General features: G+C 53.4%; 1 protein-coding gene across 2 annotated transcripts; it reads right to left on the reverse strand.

The window, feature by feature from the left end:
* Positions 1 to 8,425: 8,425 nt before the first annotated feature.
* Positions 8,426 to 14,210, reverse strand: LOC125629570 (uncharacterized). Of its 2 annotated transcripts, XM_075119606.1 has the most exons (4): positions 14,049 to 14,210; positions 12,246 to 12,584; positions 11,953 to 12,075; positions 8,426 to 11,612 (listed from the first exon to the last, which is right to left on the reverse strand). In XM_075119606.1, the coding sequence occupies exons 1-4, from the start codon at positions 14,113 to 14,115 to the stop codon at positions 11,494 to 11,496; spliced, it is 648 nt and encodes a 215-aa protein (XP_074975707.1). In that variant the 5' UTR covers positions 14,116 to 14,210; the 3' UTR covers positions 8,426 to 11,493. The 2 variants fall into 2 exon arrangements, with proteins under 2 accessions (XP_074975707.1, XP_074975708.1); XM_075119607.1 differs by lacking the exon at positions 11,953 to 12,075.
* Positions 14,211 to 18,995: the final 4,785 nt, after the last annotated feature.

An 18,995-nucleotide genomic window follows, 5' to 3' on the forward strand; every position in this document is an offset into this window, starting at 1 on the left:
TCTCAAGCTCCTCTCCCCCAGCATCTCCTGCAGAGGGGCTAAGGGGAAGGAGCCCTCTGGCCCAGGGGGGACAGGGAGCTGACAGGAAAATGCTGATGGAGTCCCCTCTCCTCTCCCTTCCATTAGGTCTCAGCCGAGTTCCCCAGGATGGGGCACCATGTGGCCCAGCTGGCTCTATTTGTCAGCGATCCAGACAAGGACATCAGCCGGCAGGCCAGGGAGGGGACTTACCGGCTCTACCAGCTGCTGCTCCGACAGAGGGGTAAGGAACCCAGCTGGGACAGGGAACCCAACAGGGGACTGAGAGTGACCACAGGTGGATAATGGGACCCCAGACCATTTCTCTCCGACTGACCCCAGCTGGAGGACAAGTCTCTCTCTGCCTCTGGTCTTCTCCACTCCACTGTGGAGCCACCAGTGGGATTGGAAGGACACAGAAACTGCAGCCAGAAGGAGAAAAGTCTCTCTCTCTCTCTCTCTCTTCCAGGCCTGACCATACGTGACGCGGAAGATCTCTGGTGCTATGACTGGCACCAGGACAGCAGGCTCTTGGGCTACAAAAACACAGCCAGAGTGGGGGAGGTAAGGGCACTGTGCCAGGGCATGACACAGCCCGGGGAGTGGGGCTGGCTGGGTTCCCTGCAGTGGAGGCCTCCTGGAGACAGGAAAAGAGCCCGCTCCTTATTTCCAGCTCAGAGCTCCTCATCCAACAACCAGTGGGACAGGCTGGTGCTAAAGGTCCCACATTGGAACCTCGCTAGTTGCCGTGATTTGAGTGTCTTACATGGCTGCGTTGCTCCGTGGCATAAGGAGGATCCCCGGGTGGGTGAGTTAATATAGGATTATGGCTCTGGGTGTCTCTCTGCTCAGGGTCCCCTGTCGTCTCGGTGCCCTGCACAGCAGAGTGGCCTGCTCACACACATTAGAGATCCATTTCCAGCCCATCCGGGCCCCTGCCAGAAATTGCCCTTCCCAAGGAGCCACTGGAGGCTTTGGTCCCTCAGCACCTGCGACCTTTTAATAAAGGGGCTTCCCTGAGCCCTGGGACCCTGAAAGCCTCCTGGGGAATGAACTGCCTTGGCCACAGCAGCTCTCTTCCCCGCCCTTTGGGGCACTAGACGGTGATGCCATTGTACGGCCAGGACTTGGAGGCTGGCTCTGGGCAATCTGCTCGAGCCTCGTGTCCTCTTGGTTCTAGGTCTTTGGGAAATTCTTCTGCGACGGGCAGAAAAGGTCCTTTCTGCAGACAGCAGTCCTGGCCATCCACGACCCCCTGCTGCGTGTCAGCCAGGCTGGGCTGGTGCTCGTCTACTCCCTCCTGGGGGAAGCCCAGCAACTGATGGGGGTCACGGTAAGCAGCTGCAATCGACTCAGGAGCTTGGGGTGGGGCCCAGGGCCTCATTCCCATCCGATCGCCATTCGCTGGCCTGGTAGCAAGGAGCCTAGTGGGAACTTCTGGACTTCATGGACTTCTCTTCTTAGGATGTGCTGCTCTGCTATGACTCCTGGAAAGGACAGGAAAGTCCCCTAAGTGCCCTCTGGGAACTTTTCCTGCCCCACAGAGCTGCACCCATTTCCTCATGGCCTAGTGTCCATGTCACCCGAGCCACCATCGAGAGTTGCTCCCTTCCCCGGCAGCCTGGGCGGCCAAGGCCTGACTGGTGATGGCAACTGACCAGGAAGGGCTGAGGCACATGGGCATGGGAAGCTGGGTCTTGCTGCTGGTAGGGTGGACCCGCTCTCGAGCGATTGGGAGGATTCAGTCAGCAGGGGCTGCTGACCTGCCCCCTTCACCAGGGCTGCCATCCTGTGGCTTCGGCTTTTGTCACTGGGGTGACTTGGGGAAAGGTCTCAACCTCTCCCCATCCCACTTCACTGCTGCCAGAATCCCTCCTGCCCCCCGCCACCCTGCTACAGCCCCCTCCCTGCCCTACCTGGGTGGGGATGGAGGTAGGGGTGGAGGAGAGGGTTCTACGAACTTGAGCGGTGTCCCCAGGTGGGTTGGAGGTGGAACAGCTGTCAGGGGCACGGATGGGGAGGTGGAAGGAGCTCATCGTAGAAGGAGGGGGGTTGGCACCGGAGGTCACTACAGAGGACAGCAAGCCTCCATCCTGGGGGTCGGGAGGGTGAATCCACCACTCAGACATGAGCAGCTGCTGGGTGGAAATGATGGCGCTGGTTCCAGGTGCCCTTCATCCTCCCTAATTCCTGGGGAGTGTCTCCATCTCTGACATGTTCTCGTTCCCCTGCAGCACGAGGATGTCACAGCCAAGGTCATGGGCCAGCTTCACATCATCAGGCACTTGCACCAGATGCCCGAGGCGCTGCAAGGGCTGTGGCTCCTCTGATGCTCTGAAAGGTTCCCCTCCCTGTTCAGCAAGTCCCCTCCCTGCTGCAGGTACTGCTCTGTCTCACTGTAATTGGGGGGCTAGTGGAAGCGGAAATGGAGGCCCCTGGCACTCACAGAAACTCTCTCCCCTCTCTGTGGAGCCGGGTCCTTCCCTCGGCCCCCCAAATTCCTTCATCTGGGGCAGGAGCTCTTTCCCTCACACCCATACACCTCCCCTCTTTCCTTGATCTCACCCCCATCCCATTCCCCGTGCTCCCAGGCAGAGATCTTCCTGCCCCATACGGTGCAGAAGGACCTTTGGGTCAGGGCTACGGACTGTCTGCCCAACTGAAGCTCAGGAAGCTCCACATTTGAGGAGGTGAGGATGGGACAGAGGCTCAGGGCTAGCTTCATCTCCTGCCCTTTATTCTTCCTTTGGCCCTTCTCTGGGCTCTCAGAGTCTGACATGAAGAGGAGCCTCCTCCCCCCGTGTCTTCTAGGCCCTGGGGTGTGTGACAGCCTCCCAGATGGCTGCAGTCAGAAGCTGAACCACCTCAGGGAGCAGTGGGGACAGGTCCCTTGTCCGAGGAAACCAAGCAGTGGTAGTTCTCAAAGAGGCTGAGAGGGAAGACCCCGCTCCCTCATGGAGGTAAGAGCCATTGACTTCTTTGGGCATATGGGTTTCTTGGGGGAGAAATGGGATCCCTGCTGCATGGCCTGGCTGGGAGCTTCCCCCATCCCTGGGACAGAGACATCTCCATCAATGTGCCACCCTTGTTTTTTCCTAGCAAGAGGCTCCCCAGAGATCTCCTCAAACCTGTTCTCCTGGGAGCGTTTCTGGGAGGAGGCTCCCGTCCCTCAGTCTCCAACTCCATCATGCAGCCTCATTCACCTAACATCTCCGCTCTCCAGCTCCACTTCCCGCAGCAGGACAAACGGACCTTCAGCTCTGACCTGGAGTGGAGTAAAGGCCAGTCACCTGGTTGGAGGGCTGAGTTCCCAGCCAACAAACTGCAAGAGTGAGTATCAGCGGGGTTGCTAGCCCAGCGAGAAAGCGGTGACACGAGGCCTGGCCAGCATCTAGCGGTGAGTGAACTCTGGTACGCACCTACTTCCATTCTGGAAACAGCCTGGTACTGGAGAGTGGGTGGGGAGAGCAGGGAGGTGGGAGGGGTTCCTGAGGCTGGGGTGGGGAGGAAGCTGTGGGGCTGGGAGGGGAAGGACATGGCCCAGCTTGTGGGAGGGATCCTGCTCGCTGTGTCTGGAGCCCTGTGTAGCCTCTTCTGTGGGAAGTTCCCATGGGTCAGTGGGGCCTGAATCTCTCCTGCTCCTTTGGTCTCTTTGGGCTTCACAGGAGATGTCTGGTGAACTGCCCTTGGACTCTGGGCCCAGCAGCGCTCAGAAATTATTCGCTACCTTCAGAGAGACAGGGCACAGCTCAGCCTGTTGGGTGGGCTGGAGACTCACGCTTCACTCGAACACACAACGCTGAGGTGCTTTGGGAAGCACAGTAACAAAGAAGAGATTTAAGTGACACTAAGCAAGAGAAAGAGACAAATTTCAAACAGACAAACAAAACACAACACACTTTGTACTGACTAAAACTGAATCTTAACAAGTCACAATCTTTGCCTTAGCAGTTTCCAGACTAACATCTCAGCTTTCCTAACAGACCTTCTTTGATGTCCCTGTAGGGTACAAAGCTTCTCTGTCGAATCCGCGGATTTGATTGCTTCGTCTTCTGGTTTCAGACCCTCTGTTCTCCTTCTGGGCTGCCTGGACCCTGACTGTAACATCTCTCTGGCCCAGCCTCTTACACAGATGCGTGCTGCAGCCAGCCCAGCGCAGGGAGCAGGGGGGACAGATGATCTCATCCCGTCAGACCAAGCAACAGGGGTCCCAGTGAGGCTTAGAAGGAAGATCCCAGGCATCTCCTGGAGGTAAGAACCGTCCACTCTTCCGGGCACTTGGGACTGTTGCAACAAAGAGGGGGCTCCTGTTCCATAGCCTCTTTGTCCTCATGACTGTGTTTTTTTATTCTCAGAAGATGCGTCCGGGACCCTGGAGACTGTTTCGTGGAGGAGGTTTGAGCGGGGAGAGATCACTCACTGTCATGACCCATGGGTCATTAACCCGGGTCTGCAGGGTTCCTGGGAGCAGCCGCCCTCCAGCACGCCACCTGGAAGCCTACGAAAAACTGCTTACCTAGGACTGACGAAGTCCAGACCCAGTTTGAGGCTCCATCCCTGAGGCCCATTGGCAGAGTCCCAGAGCAGCTAATCGGCCCCCGGGACCTCCTTAAACCAGCAGCAGGAACAAGGAGCTGTCTGAACACCCGAGCTCCTCCCCGGCTCTGGACCCTGTGTTAGCTGTTCCTGCTCCCACTCCCCAGGCTTGATTTCCTGGCACCCGGACTCGGGGTGACGCATCTGACTTGAGGTGCTGAGCACAATTTCGTCTTTTGCTTCTGCTCTTCCAGTGTCCTGACCCAGCTGACTCTCGACTCCTGCCTTGTGAGTGTGGACTCTGCCTCTTACCACTAGGTCCGGCTGCCCATGACCCGGCCATGACACTGACATTTCGACAGTTCCTCCAGTGCCCTTTCCTGCTCTCCAGCCCTGCTCTCCCAGCAAGACACACCGATCCCTGGCTCCCGGAGTCCTGCTTGCCTGATATTCAGGGGCTCCGGGGGAGAGCTTGTCTTGCCCCCTCCCCTACCACGGCTGCTTTTCTCGGGGGCTCTCCCTAGCGCAGAGGAGAATCCGTCCTGGCAGCAATTCAGGAAGTCACGGAAGGGACGGTCTGCTCAGCTCCCTCTGCAATGCCACTGCCCGAGACCATCACGAGTGGGTGCCCAGTGACTGCGCCGGCAGCTCCTTGAGAGACTCCTGGGGCAGGGCAGTCGTGTTTCCCGGTGACCGCGGGAAGCCATGCAAAGAGTGCGGCATTGAGGAGACTCTCCTGCTGTCCCAAAGGGTTTCTGTTCTCCTGCACGGTCAGACCGTGGGGCCGGCTGGCAGAATGGGGAAGAGCTGGTTGGTGATGAGTCGGAGGATTCACCATAGAGGTGGCAGCAGCTGCAGATCCTGGAGTCCCTGTGGTCGGGTTACCATGCGTCCGGATTTTCCCGGACGTGTCCGGCTTTTGGGGTTTTAAATCGCCCTCCGGGAGGAATTTGTAAAACTCTCCAAAGGGCCGGGATTTCCCTCCCAATGCAGCACTCCGGGGGCGGGGGGGGGGGGAGCTGCGCGCTCTGCGGGGGAGCGCGGCACTGTGTCTGGCTCCGCACCCCAGACACACTGCTCTGAGCAGCAGGGTACGGGGGCCGGGGGGCTGGAGAAGGGGAATGGGGTCCCAAGGGGCAGTCAGGGGACAGAGAGCAGGAGGGGTTGGATGGGTCAGGGGTTCTGGGGGGAGCCTGTCAGGGGGTGGGCATATGAAGAGGGGTCGGGGGAGTCAAGGGACAGGGAGCAGGGGGGGTTGGATGGGGCGGAGGTTCAGGGGGGAAGTCAGGGGCAGGGAGCGGGGCGGGTTAGATGGGTCGGGGGTTCTGCGGGGGCAGTCAGGGGACAGGGAGTGCTTGGATAGGAGTGGGAGACCCGGGGCTCTGCCAGGGGGCGGGGGTGCGGATAGGGGGTGGGGCAGTCAGGGGACAGGTAGGGGGGGAAGTTCTAGGGGGGCAGTTAGGGTGGGGGGGTCTCAGGAGGGGGCAGTTGGAGACAGGGAGAAGGAAGGCTTAGATAGAGGACGGGGTCCTGGGAGGGGGCGATCAGGGGACTAGGAGCGGGGGGGGTTGGATGGATGGGCGGTTCTGTGGGGGGCAGTCAGGGGGCAGGAAGTGGGAGGGAGTAGATAGGGGGCAGGGCTACCACTCCCCCCGCCCCACCCCGGAGTGTCCTCTTTTTGGAAAGTTCAAAAATGGTAACCCTACCCTATGGGCCCAGCCTCCACCCCTGAGAGTTCAGGCGAACCTGCCCCTGTTCTCAGGGAGTCTTTGGCTTTCGCGCCTGGGCCTGCCTGCCGAGACAGAGGACTCAGTGTTTCCATCAGGCTGCTCAGCTGCAAATGCAGCCACCCAAAGACGTGAAGAATGGAAGCGAAAGAGCAAAGCTGGACCCTCCGCTGACTCCTGCCATCAAGTGAGCCCAGCCGGGGAGAGACGAGGGAAAGCTCCAAGGTGGCTGGTGGCTGCAGGAATCCAGGGGAGGAGAAATAAATCATTAATGATGAATCCTGCGGGCTTTGTCTTGTGTGGTGAAGGGTTTAAAATGGGTCTAGTTACTATCACATTCAACTTTACAGTCGCTGTGTCTGATTGAAGGGCAGGTCTGGAAAGGTCAGAGGTCACTCGAGGAGCTTCAAGTCTCTGATTCTGTCCCTATTGCCTGCTTTGACCAGCTGATCTCAGCCCAACACATCCCTCAGGTGGTCGCAGTGGTGAGCTCTTTCCCTCTTTTTCTGGATGAGCCGCCAGCATGGGGACAGGATACATGTGGCCAAGGAAATGGAGAGACGTGGGGGTCACTTGCAGAGGCATGCAGAGAACTTGCAGAGTTGCCTGTTGATGCAGCTCCTCTGGGGGGAGCACGGTAGGGTCCCGTGCACTCAGGGGCACCATTTCAAATTTTGGTGGTGGCGGGGAGGATAAGTTCACCATGATTCCAGGGGCTACTTAGGCACCTGAAAACTCTCGTGTTTTGGCAGATAACTTAGCAAAGAGCTGACAGGAACACTTGCCAGACTGCTTTCCGGGGAAGACAGCTATAAGCATGGATCCAGGGAATGGTTCTGCATCCCTGAGCTGTTTGGACACTTTCAGGGAACATTCCCGATTCAAGACAGAGATCCTCAAAGTTATCCTGGGTAACCCTGAGAGACTTATGGAAAACTCGCAGATACCACATCTCTGCTGTCACTTTGCACTGACAAACTTGGACTGTCCGAACCTGTTCATGTATTTTACCTGCTTTAAGCTCTCAATAACTTTCCCATATAAAAGAAAGAAAATTAAATAAATGAGTGACGTAGTTACACTGATATAGGGCCGCAGTGTAAACCCGACCTCAGAGTTGTCCCATTGAAATGGAATTATTCACAGCAGTCATTAAAGTTAAACATGCACGTGTCAAGGATCCTTCCCCACTTTGAACTCTAGGGTACAAATGTGGGGACCTGCCTGAAAACCTCCTAAGCTTACTTTTACCAGCTTAGGTTAAAACTTCCCCAAGGTACAAACTATTTTACTCCTTGCACTTGGTTTTCCACTGCCACCGCCAAACGTTTCCCTGGGTTCCTGAGAAAACGTTGTTTGGAAACATCTTTCCCCCCAGAAATCCTCCCAGCCTTGCACCCCACTTCCTGGGGAAGGTTTGGTAAAAATCCTCACCGATTTGCATAGGTGACCACAGACCCAAGCCCTTGGATCTTAGAACAATGAATAAAGCAATCAGTTCTTGAAAAGAAACATTTTAATAGAAGAAACAGTAAAAAGAAAAGAATCACCTCTGTAAAATCAGGATGGTAAATACCTTCCTTACAGGGTAATTAGATTCAAAACATAGAGACAGGTTTCAGAGGAACAGCCGTGTTAGTCTGTATTCGCAAAAAGAAAAGGAGTACTTGTGGCACCTTAGAGACTAACGAATTTATTTGAGCATAAGCTTTCATGGGCTACAGCCCACTTCATCGGATGCATAGAATGGAACATATAGATATAGATAGATATTACATACAGATAAGTTGGAAGTTACCATACAAACTGTGAGAGGCTAATTAGTTAAGATGAGCTATTATCAGCAGGAGAAAAAAACTTTTGTAGTGATAATCAAGATGGCCCATTTAGACAGTTGACAAGAAGGTGTGAGGATAGTTACCATAGGGAAATATTTCAGAGGAACAGCCGTGTTAGTCTGTATTCGCAAAAAGAAAAGGAGTACTTGTGGCACCTTAGAGACTAACGAATTTATTTGAGCATGAGCTTTCGTGAGCTACAGCTCACTTCATCAGATGTTTACCGTGGAAACTGCAGCAGACTTTATATACACACAGAGAATATGAAACAATACCTCAATCAAAACATATCAAAACATAGAGAATCCCTCTAGGCAAAACCTGAAGTTACAAAAAAGACACAAAGACAGGAATATTCATTCTATTCAGCACAACTTCTTTTCTCAGTCATTTAAAGAAATCAGAATCTAACACATATCTAGCTTGATTACTTACTAAGTTTTAAGACTCCATTCCTGTTCTGTCCCCAGCAAAAACATCCCCCAGACAGACACAGACCCTTTGATGTTCTCCCTCTTCCCAGCTTTTGAAAGTATCTTGTCTCCTCATTGTTCATTTTGGTCAGGTGCCAGCGAGGTTATCCTAGCTTCTTAACCCTTTACAGGTGAAAGGATTTTTCCTCTGGCCAGGAGGGATTTTAAAGATGTTGACCCTTCCCTTTATATTTATGACAGCACGCAAGTGTTTCCAGGGCCAAGATTAAGGCCACAGCGTACGAGAGGTGCAGACGCAAGAAGAGAAGAGCGGTGCAAAAACTGAATTACCACGTGGAACTTGGCCCAAACAATGCAGCATGAAAAATGAACTCATCTTGTTATACAGTAATAGAGCTGGTTCAGAATGGTTTTACACTCACAATGCAACCTTTGAACTAAAAATGCCACTTTGGATTACATTGATCATTTGAAAAAAGTTCCCTTTCTAAAAAAAACATTTTGGATTTCTCTGCCCACTTGAGAGCGAACGTGGAGTTTTTCCCACCAAAACTAAACAAAAGTTTGATAATTCAAAAGATTTGCAAATAAGTTTGAAGAATATGGGGGGGAAGTGGTTTCTTCTTCAGTTTTCATAACCCTCCCCACCCCAGCTATTTTTGACCAGTTCTAATTATGAAGAAATGTCTGTCTGTCCATGAATGATAAATATGTCTGCTCCTGAAACATTTACAAACAATGGCTCTCATCAGGAGCACTGAGGTCACATTACGCAGAGAAACACCCAGGCCTGCAGGGTTCACATTCACAAAGACATAAACCGCCCCAGGACGGGAATGTCACACACAACACAGCGTGACTGGCCCGGGTTGGTGAGGTGCGTGTTTTGCTGTTGCTGGCAAATTGTGCTTTTTTGAGGTGGGGGGGAGTTATATTTGAAAGGAGTTCTTCATCCTCTCCCACTCTCATCCAGGGGAGACCAGGGCCCACCACTTTTTACTGGCCATAAGTGTGAGCGACTGGATGAGGGGGAAGAGAAGGGAGAGGGGGGGCAGTGTTTTGGGGGCAAGGGGCGGCGTGAAGTGGGAGCTCAGGGGGAAAGATGACATGAGGGGGGGCCTCAGGGAAAGGGGCGGTTTGAGAGGGCAGGACCTTGAGGAGAAGGGGTGGCACAGGGGCTGGGCCACAGTTTGGCTGCCAGCAGCCCCCCCACTTTTAGGAAGCTTTTGCCCATCCTGCCACAAAGGACATTTTTAAACAAAAAATTGTTTCAAGCTGAAAAATCAAAATGGTTTGTTTGGAAAGTGTCTAAACGAAATGCTTCGACTTGTTAAGAACTTGGGGGAGGGGCTGGACGGGAACAATTCAGCAGACCGGATACGAATTCGCAAACTGCTGAATCTGCATTTTTCTCCTAAAATTGGTTTAGATGAAAAGTTTCGGCCAGTCTAGTCCCCACCATTGAGGGGCACCGTAAGAGGGATCAGCTCTTCTAGCTGGTTCCCCAGCCCAAGTCTGTCTCTATATAATGGGTCCCTCCCCGCCACTCCGGTTTAGGGTTGCCAATTTTAATTGGACGGATTCCTGAAGATTTCATCACATGCCATAATCTTTAATTAAAAATTAATCTTGAATTCCTGCAGACTCCCGGTCACCCTGGAGGATTGGCAATGCTGCTCCAGTTTCTTGGGCCACACCCGTGTCCCCACCTAATGGATCCCTTCCTCTGGGTTCCTGGGTGAAGCATCTGTCCTCCATGAGCAGGTCTCCTTCCCCCTTCTCCAGGGCTGGGTCTGGATTCCTGTTTCTGGTTCCCTGGGCCTGGTCCCCGTCCCTGTCACACACTGCGGGGAGCTCAGGTTCCTGTCACTCAGACCAGTTCCACCGCCCACACCATGCTGAGCTGGGCGAGCGTTTCTCTTCGTGCTCAGTTAGGAAGAGGGACCAGACGCTGCGTTAATTACCCCCAGCTGGTCACGCTCCACAGGGAGGCGTTGCAATCACTCCGGAGAGGACAGGGAAATAACACACAGGGACATGATATAGTTATACCCAGGAGGCCCCGGAGAAGGCATTTCCTGAGGGTCAGACCATGCCCTAGTAGATTATTCCCTGCCGTAGAGAGGACTAGTTGGGTTTTGTTGGGGTTCACATGGACTTTCATGCCCATAATTTTCTTCTGCTCTCCCTCAAACCCTGTCAGGGTCTCCTCCTGTGGGGAATTCCCTGCTGGCGGCGTGGCTGTGAGTGTGAGGGACTCAGGTGGTGCTGGGTGCGGAGGGACTCAGCGCCGCTGGGCGTGGTTGGAGGTGTGTTCCCTGTGTCCTGGAGTCTGGATTTTAATCTCTGCGTACTGCACGCTCTCGCTCTCCTCGGCCCCCCGGCTGCCGTGGCCCTGTGTTGGACAGACACACTGTGAGGACGCCGTCACCCCAGATCTGGTCTCTTAATTCAGGCCAATTTAGGCAGCTCCCAGGGAGCAAATCCCACAGTGTTACCCCAGATCGGAGGGGTTGGGAGTCAGGACTCCTGGGTTCTCTCCCCAGCTCTGGGAGAGGAGTGGGGTCTAGTGAGGTAGAGCAGGGGGGCTCGGAGCCAGGACTCCTGGGTTCTATCCTTGGCTCTGGGAGGGGACTGGGGACTGGTGGGTTAGGGCAGGGGGGATGGGAGCAAGGACTCTTGGGTTCTCTCCCCTGCGGAAGAAGGGAGAAGAAAGGAACGTTAAAACGGAGGAGTGTGAGAGAGAGTCTGGGGTGAAGAGGGAAGCTGCAGAGATCTAGGGACGGGAGAAGAAGGAAGGACGTGGGGGGGTTAATTATATAGACAGACAACCCAGCATGGGCCACAACGGACAGACGGCCATTCGGGTGTGTTCACGAGCAGAGGCCCTGGCGCATGGGGGCCAGGAGTTTAGCAGGGGGAAGGCTCCGGTTTCGTATCTCAGCATCTCTTCAGGAGGAGGGTGGCCACCAGGCCAAGGATGAGAAGGAGCCCCAAGGCGATGGCGACCTGGTACAGGAGCTCCCAGCTGCAGCACCCTACGGGGGCAGGTTCTTTACCTGGGAGATGGAGAGGAGCGTTAGGGGATTCTCAGCCCCTTGAGCCAGCCAGTCCCCTGCCCTGGGGCCGGAGAGGGGGAAGGCTGATTCCACCAGGGATGAAATGCAGCCACCTCTGGGGTAGAACGCAGGGGCTGTTTATACAGGGACCCCTCACCCGGCGCTGAGACATGGCCTCTCTGGGGTGGGGTGCAGGGGCTGTTTATACAGGGACCCCTTGCCCGGTGCTGAGATGCAGCGGGCTCTGGGGTGGGGCAAAGGCTGGTTACCAGCCCACACAGTGATGCCATGGAACCGTTTGGGACAGGAAGTGAAGGCAGAACCCGCGTGGAGCCGTTACCGTTCCAAGGCCGCAGGCTGAGGATGATTCCCAGGGAGAAGAGAACGACGAGCAACAGGGAGATGACGGCTCGGTAAAAGAGGGGCCCCGAAGCCCGACAGACCTCACATCCCCCTGGAAACCCTAGACAATAGAAATGAGGGGTTAGGAGATTCCTGGACCAATGCCCCATGGAGGGGACAGCCCCGTAACCCATTCCCACCACCTCAGCCAGCCAGTCCCCCACCCTGGGGCCGAATCGGTGCTGGCACCCCATAGAGGGGAAGGCCCCGTGCCCCCATTCCCCACCTCACCTGTGTCACTCTGGTTTCTCCCCGTCACCTGCAGCTCGGTGCCCGCTCCTGTCCCGCTCTCTCCCTGTTGGATGCTGATCTGACACTGATAGAGACCAGAGTCCCGCTTCTCCAACTCCGACAGGGTCAATGTGGCCTCCCCTTTCTGGAGCAGATCCAGGTCGGACATATTGAGCCGTCCGCTGTAGAAGGGATGGTGAGAATCCAGCACAACCCCGGGTGCTATGGTCCAGATCACTTTTGTCACGCTGCCCTGTCTGTACTTGAAGAAGCAGCTGAGGTTCACGGTCTCGCCGGGGGACGCTCGGAGGACAGCTGGGCTCTGAAGCACTGTGAGACCTTCGTGAACCAAGGCAATAAACATTACAGCAGCAAAGGAAAACTACGACCAGTGATATCAAGACACGCCCCAGCCACCCGAAACCTTAGCAGCACAGAGAGAAGAAGCTAAGGGGAAAGAATTGTGCGTTCCTGTCCCCCTTGCTATTGCTCACAACACTCCCGATAACACACTGCGCAGGGCTTTCACTTCCACCCCAACAGAGACCCAACATCAACACTGCTCTGGGCACGGCAGATGCTCACAGAGACGTTAGATGTCAAATCACTCAGGACAGCTAAGTCCAAAGCAGACTGCGAGGAATTACAAAGGGATCTCACTAAACTGGGTGACGGGGCAACAAAATGGCCGATGAAACTCAATGGTGGAAAATGCAAAGTCATGCACATTGGAAAACAGAATCCCAACTATACATAGAAACTGATGGGGTCTCAATTAGCTGTTACCACTCAAGAGAGATCTGGACAGTTCTCTGCAAACATCCACTCAATGTGCAGCGGCAGTGAAAAAAGTCACCAGACTGTGAGCATCCATTAGGAAAGGGAGAGACAAAAAGACAGAAAATATCCTATTGCCTCTATATAAATCCATGGAATGCCCGCACCTTGGACCCTGCGTGCAGTTTTGGTCGCCTCAAATCAAAAAAAGATACATTAGAATTGCAAAAGGTACAGAGAAGGCACGGGTATGGAACGGCTTCCCTCTTACAAGGACCAGGAAACCCCCTTACAAATTAAAGTGGCAGCTGGTCATTTTAACTACACCACAAACATATGCCTCCACTTTATACAATTTGTACTTCAAACTAGAGGGGGTCAGAATTTGTCCTGACGGAACATTTTCCACTTGGGAAATGCCGTCTCATCGAAAGGGTGACAATTGGTTTAAAAATGGGGGAGAGAAAGCATTTTCGATAGGGTCAATAGAGAATTATTTGATTTTGCATTTCCACACTGGTTTGATTTGATATTATTAAGAGGAGTCAATACTGAAATGAAATATTTGTTTTATGGAAACAGAATACTTCTCATTGACCTGATGTGACATATCCATATCTATCTATACATCCATGCACGCATCCTCCACCCCTAGATCTAGATAGATAGATACATAGATAGATATTCTTTTTGGGGTGGGATGAATGGGTACATAGATAAAAAGATAGATGAGATGTAGGGGTAGGGTGAATGGGTAGGCATAGATGGATCTAGGGATAGGGTATATGCACAGAGAGGGCTGAATATAGTGGAGTGGGGTAGAAGGACAGATGGACAGACAGAGATGGATCTAGGGATGGGGTAGGTCAATGGATGGACACACAGAGATGGATTAGGGGTTGGGCAGATGGACAGATGGACAGACAGAGATGGATCTAGGGGTTGGGTAGGTGGATGGACGGATGGACACACAGAGATGGATCTAGGGGTGGGGTATGTGGATGGATGGATACATAAAATTAGTACCTGCTCCCCAGGTGGGGATGAGGAGGACAGCGCAGAGGACGGTGCTCAGGGCTGGCAGCTGCTCCATGGTCCCTGCTCTCTGGGGAGCTCCGCAGCCCAGCTCAGCTCAGCCTCAGCATCCTCCGGAAATGTCACCTCGGGGGAGGCCGGTGAAAAGTTTTGTGGCCTGAGCTTCTGAGATGGCTGCAGCAAGAAACTGGGGACGAAGGCTGGATGCGGCGGGGGGGGGGGGGGGTGTGCATTCCCCTGGCCCGTGCTGGGAGGGGACTGGGGTGCAGTGCTTAGAGCAAGGAGAGATGTGGGGCTGGGAGCCAGGACTCCTGGGTTCAGTACTCAGTTCATTCTCTCATCTTGGGTCATGCTCCTTACCCTCTCTGGGATATTTTGTCATGAGGAATAACATTATTTTACAGAAAGGAATTTTTGCTTAATATCTTTTATTTTCACATCCTGAGGTATATTTTTTTTTTGCAACACGTATCTCTTGCCATCGGCGTATTCCTTCTAAAAAACCAAACATGCTCCGGACAGTCTTTATCTGCTTTATACAGAAATGTTTTGTACAGAAATGTTTTCCGATGAAGTGAGCTGTAGCTCACGAAAGCTTATGCTCAAATAAATCGGTTAGTCTCTCAGGTGCCACAAGTCCTCCTGTTCTTCTTGTATGAGAAGGGAAACAGGAACACGACCATATTGCTTTCATGGCTAAATGCCAAGATTCCTGTACTATAAACAACAGTGATATCTACATTCAGTTGATGTTAATTGGGTTCCAAACGTTTGCCGGAGCTGACAGATATTAAGGTCGGAAGGGACCATTATGATCATCTAGTCCGACCTCCTGCACAACGCAGGCCACAGAATCTCACCCACCCACTCCTGCGATAAACCTCTCACCTGAGTCTGAGCTATTGAAGTCCTCAAATCCTGGTTTAAAGACTTCAGGGAGCAGAGAATCCTCCAGCAAGTGACCCATGCCCCATGCTGCAGAGAAAGGCGAAAAACCCCCAGGGCCTCTTCCAATCTGCCCTGGGGGAAAATTCCTTCCTGACCCCAAATATGGCGATCAGCTGAACCCTGAGCATATGGGCAAGATTCACCAGCCAGATACTACAGAAAATTCTTTCCTGTATGGATCCAGTAGCTCTTTTCTATAGATCTTGGCAAGATCACGTGAGACATACAGGAATCCTGCTGCAACAGCAGATCCAATCCACTGTTGTTTGAACCAAGTTTTACCTTGAGTTTATAAAGAGATTCAAACACGTTATGGACCATGACTTGGATAAACCATTTCTGTTCTACACTGGTACGGCTTCTAACCCAATACTTGCTGTAATAAATCAGAACCAAGGATAGGGAGCTCTTGGGATGCACTCAGCGATGTTTGTGTCATCCCTTCCTGCATCCATTTTGCGTTGGGGGTGTGAAGTTATGACTGTAATATATCTCATTGAAAGGTGACAGGGCCAGAAAGAGTCAATGAACTCCCAGACTGACCTGATCCAAGGCCGAACTTTAGAGGCTGGTTAGACAGATCTGTAAATGAATAGAGCTTTGAAATGCAACGAGACCGGGCAGTTTAAGGGAACTGCGTTCTTTGGACTTCTGAGTAACCAGGGAGGTCGTACAGAGGCTGTTTGGGGCTGGCTGGGTAAATCTCAGTATTGGAATATCCACCAGCTGTTGGGGTTTGTCTTCCCCATTCTGTTTGCCGTTCACCCTGATTGAGTGACCTCAGCTGGCTCCCACGGGCACCATCCTCACACTGCAGCTGTGGGGAGAGAGTGAGGAGAGGTGGAGCCGGGGGGAGGGCTGGGAGTCAGGACTCCTGGGTTCTATCCTAAGTTCTGGTTCAGTGTTGTCTAGCAGAAAAAGACTCCCATGCCCCCCTGACTCTAACCCCCTAGTCCCCACTCCCATCGCAGAGCTGGGAGAGAACCCAGGAGTCCAGACCCTTTGTCATCCTTCAGTTCAGGTCTGTGCAGAGCCTGGCACGACAGGGGTCCCGATCTTTCCCAGAGGGGAGGGAGTCTGTACAGCACTGAGCAGCATGAGGGAGGGTCCATTTGCGACTGGAACTTTCTGCAGTTTCTGTGGTGGGCTGAAACGTGCCGAGTTGCTCGGGGCTCTGTCTTCACTTTCACCCCTGCGCATCGTGGTAAGAAACAGGAAATTCAGCCTCTTGCACGGCTGCAGCTTCTGCAAAGGTGGCAGCTGCGGGGGGGCTGGGGGAAGGGGGGACCAGGGGTGAGTTACAATCAGCTACAGAAGTGTCGGAGTCAGGGCCGGGTGCGACACACAAATAACTGACCACGGTTTCCGTCCCGTCAGCTGGAGTCGATCTCTAGGCGCTCAGCTTGCAGAGCCAAAAATACTTCCAGCCCTCACAGGTGCAAAGAAATCTCTCTAACCAGGGGTGAGTGGGACCCATGCCTGAGTCTGCAGAGAGCGTGAGCTGATCGCTCTGAGAGGGGGGAGCTGCCCCGAATGTGATCCAGGCAGTGATGGGAGTGGGCTGGCTCGGGGGGGGTCTATCCTGCTAGAATTTTACTTTCCACCCAAATTTCCAATTTCTCACCTTTTTGTCCCAATTCAGGAGAAAAATAAGCGTTAAAATATAGATGGAAAATCTGTTTTCTGAACATCTGACCTGGGAGTGCTTGAAATTCCACCCAACATCCCTTCCTCATGTAGTCTGAGACGGGGTGAACAGCCTTATTTTCCAGCCTTCTTTCACCTCCTCTTCTCTGTTTCAATCTCTCCTCCCACACCGAGTCGGGACCTAGGGTGATTTCAAAACAAACATTTGCACTGGGGAAAAGTCAGAAGCCTGAAGAAACTCGCCCCGTTCGTTCTGCTAGAACTTTCCTCGCAGCCAGGTGTGTCGTCCATTCACAAGACAGATATATTTCCGAGTGCAAACGTGTTTGTTTCAATAACACTGATATTTACATGAGGAGAAGCAAATATGTTCCATAAATGCAACTACCCCTGGGGTGAAGCTTGACAGGTATTATTATATAGAGAACATTATTTTTATCAAGAAAAATCATTATTTCCCATAAATGCAGCTAGCACTGGGGAGGAGCGTATTGTGTCAGCTCTTATATATAGATGTAAACACACACACATATATACATATACACACACACACACTTTTTGTCCATGAGAAAACACATCATTTTCCATAATTATTTTTTTCTGAAAATATTTTTGCTAAAGAGAAACATTTTCCCCCGAAGTATTTTCCTTTTTAAAGTGATATCGGTTTTGTCAACGAGAACAGTTCACAAAGATATGTTTTCGTTGAAAGCCATTTCTGCACCAAAAGAATATTGCTTCATCTAAAACATTTTGAAATAACATTTTATCACGAGCTCTTGCGTTCCAGAAACGTTTGACTTGATAGAACTGGTTTTAAATAAGCGAAGGGAAAACCTCTGCCCAGATCCCAGCTGGTGTCAAACGGCCGCGCCTCCACTGACCTCAGCGGGGCCAGGTACTGAGCGTCTGGAAATCCGTTCCACTGAAGTCAGAAGCGCTACGGCCGACGGATCCCAGCAGGGATCTGGCCCCATTGACTTAGATGGAGCTACGGCCAATTGACTCCCTGGCTGATCGTTTCTCCTGTGCTCTCTCTCTCCGCTGCTGTGTTCTCTTTGGGTTTCTGCGTCTCCTCCCTCTGCTGCTGGACAGGACGGGACAGTGTCCTGCTGCTCCCTCAGCTCTCCATTCGGCTGTCGGACAGACGGACCGCTCAGCAAGCTTCTCTCTGCTTTTCTCACCTTCTCATCACCGTCCACTCGCTCTCCACCTACCCCTTGGCTGTCTGCTGACACAGCGACGTTTATACCGACCTGTCAGGCACAGACGCCCTTCCGTGGGTGCTCTGGGGCTGTAGCACCCATGGGGGAAAATTAGTGGGTGCTCTGCACACACCAGCAACCAAGCTCCACTCCCCCCCCCCACCTCACATCACCAAACCTCCGCCTCATCCCCTGAGTGTGTCCCTGCTTCCCTGCCCACCTCCCAGCACTTGCTGCCGCAAAACAGCTGTTTCGTGGCGGAACAAGCTCCGGGAGGGAGGGGGGAGGAGCAGGGACTCCGCGCACTCAGGGGAGGAGGCGGAGAAGAGGCAGGGCAGGGGCGGGGATTTGGAGAGGGGGGTTGGAATGGGGGCAGGGAGGGGGCAGAGTTGGGGCGGGGCCTTTGGGAAAGGGGTTGGAATGGGGGCGGGGCAAGGGTGGAGTCGGGGCGGGACCGGGGGCAGATGGGGGTCGAGTTGGGAGGCCACGGTTGGCTCCTCTGCTGCCCAACTGCCCGCCTTCCAGACGGTCCGTTCTGTTTTTAGCCCGCAGCCGTTGTTTCCCTCAGCGTTCGGATCGGCTGACCTTTGCCCCCCTTCGCTTTTCCCGCCAATTCTACCTGTTAGCGCTGTGGGATCTGCCGCTCCGCGCGTGGGCCTGACTCTTGCTCGTTTACAATGAAAGCCAGGGATACACCATGGAGCCCGGGGGATTTCTCTGGCATCAGCATCCTCCACGCAGGTGTTCGACCTGCAAGTTATTGCACCTGGTTTCTCACGTTTAGACAAAAAGGGAAGCAGCTCAGGGGGTAGCATAAGGAAATCTCAAAATGCAAGGTCAAGAGTTCATCAGTTTCTGGTGCGTTACTCAAGTGAGTTTCGTCTCCATATTTTTCAAAGGGGACGTGTGTTTGTTTCATCACTAGAGAGGAACTGACTGATTTGCGAACACTTCAGCTGTGTCTGTAACAACCTGATGTTCCAGGAGAGGAGAAGTGGAGGGGAGGCCAGGAGGCCACAAGGAGGGCGGAAGTGACGTGGAAGCGGTGTCACGCCGCCTGCCACGATGGGGCGTTTGCCCACAGCCTTGGTGCAAAGCCCGACAGGGTCCGGGTGGGAAACAGGAGGCCTCGAGGGAA

Source organism: Caretta caretta, chromosome 14, assembly GCF_965140235.1.
Source record: "Caretta caretta isolate rCarCar2 chromosome 14, rCarCar1.hap1, whole genome shotgun sequence".
In the NCBI taxonomy this organism is placed as follows: Eukaryota; Metazoa; Chordata; order Testudines; family Cheloniidae; genus Caretta; species Caretta caretta.

Excerpts from the sequence above, each read along its gene's own strand:
- LOC125629570 (XM_075119606.1), bottom strand. The coding sequence starts at position 14,115 with ATGGAGCAGCTGCCAGCCCTGAGCACCGTCCTCTGCGCTGTCCTCCTC. Across the intron at positions 12,585-14,048 it reads CATCCCCACCTGGGGAGCAG|GTCTCACAGTGCTTCAGAGC; the intron begins GTACTAATTTTA and ends TGGTTCACGAAG. Across the intron at positions 12,076-12,245 it reads GAGAAACCAGAGTGACACAG|GGTTTCCAGGGGGATGTGAG; the intron begins GTGAGGTGGGGA and ends TCTATTGTCTAG.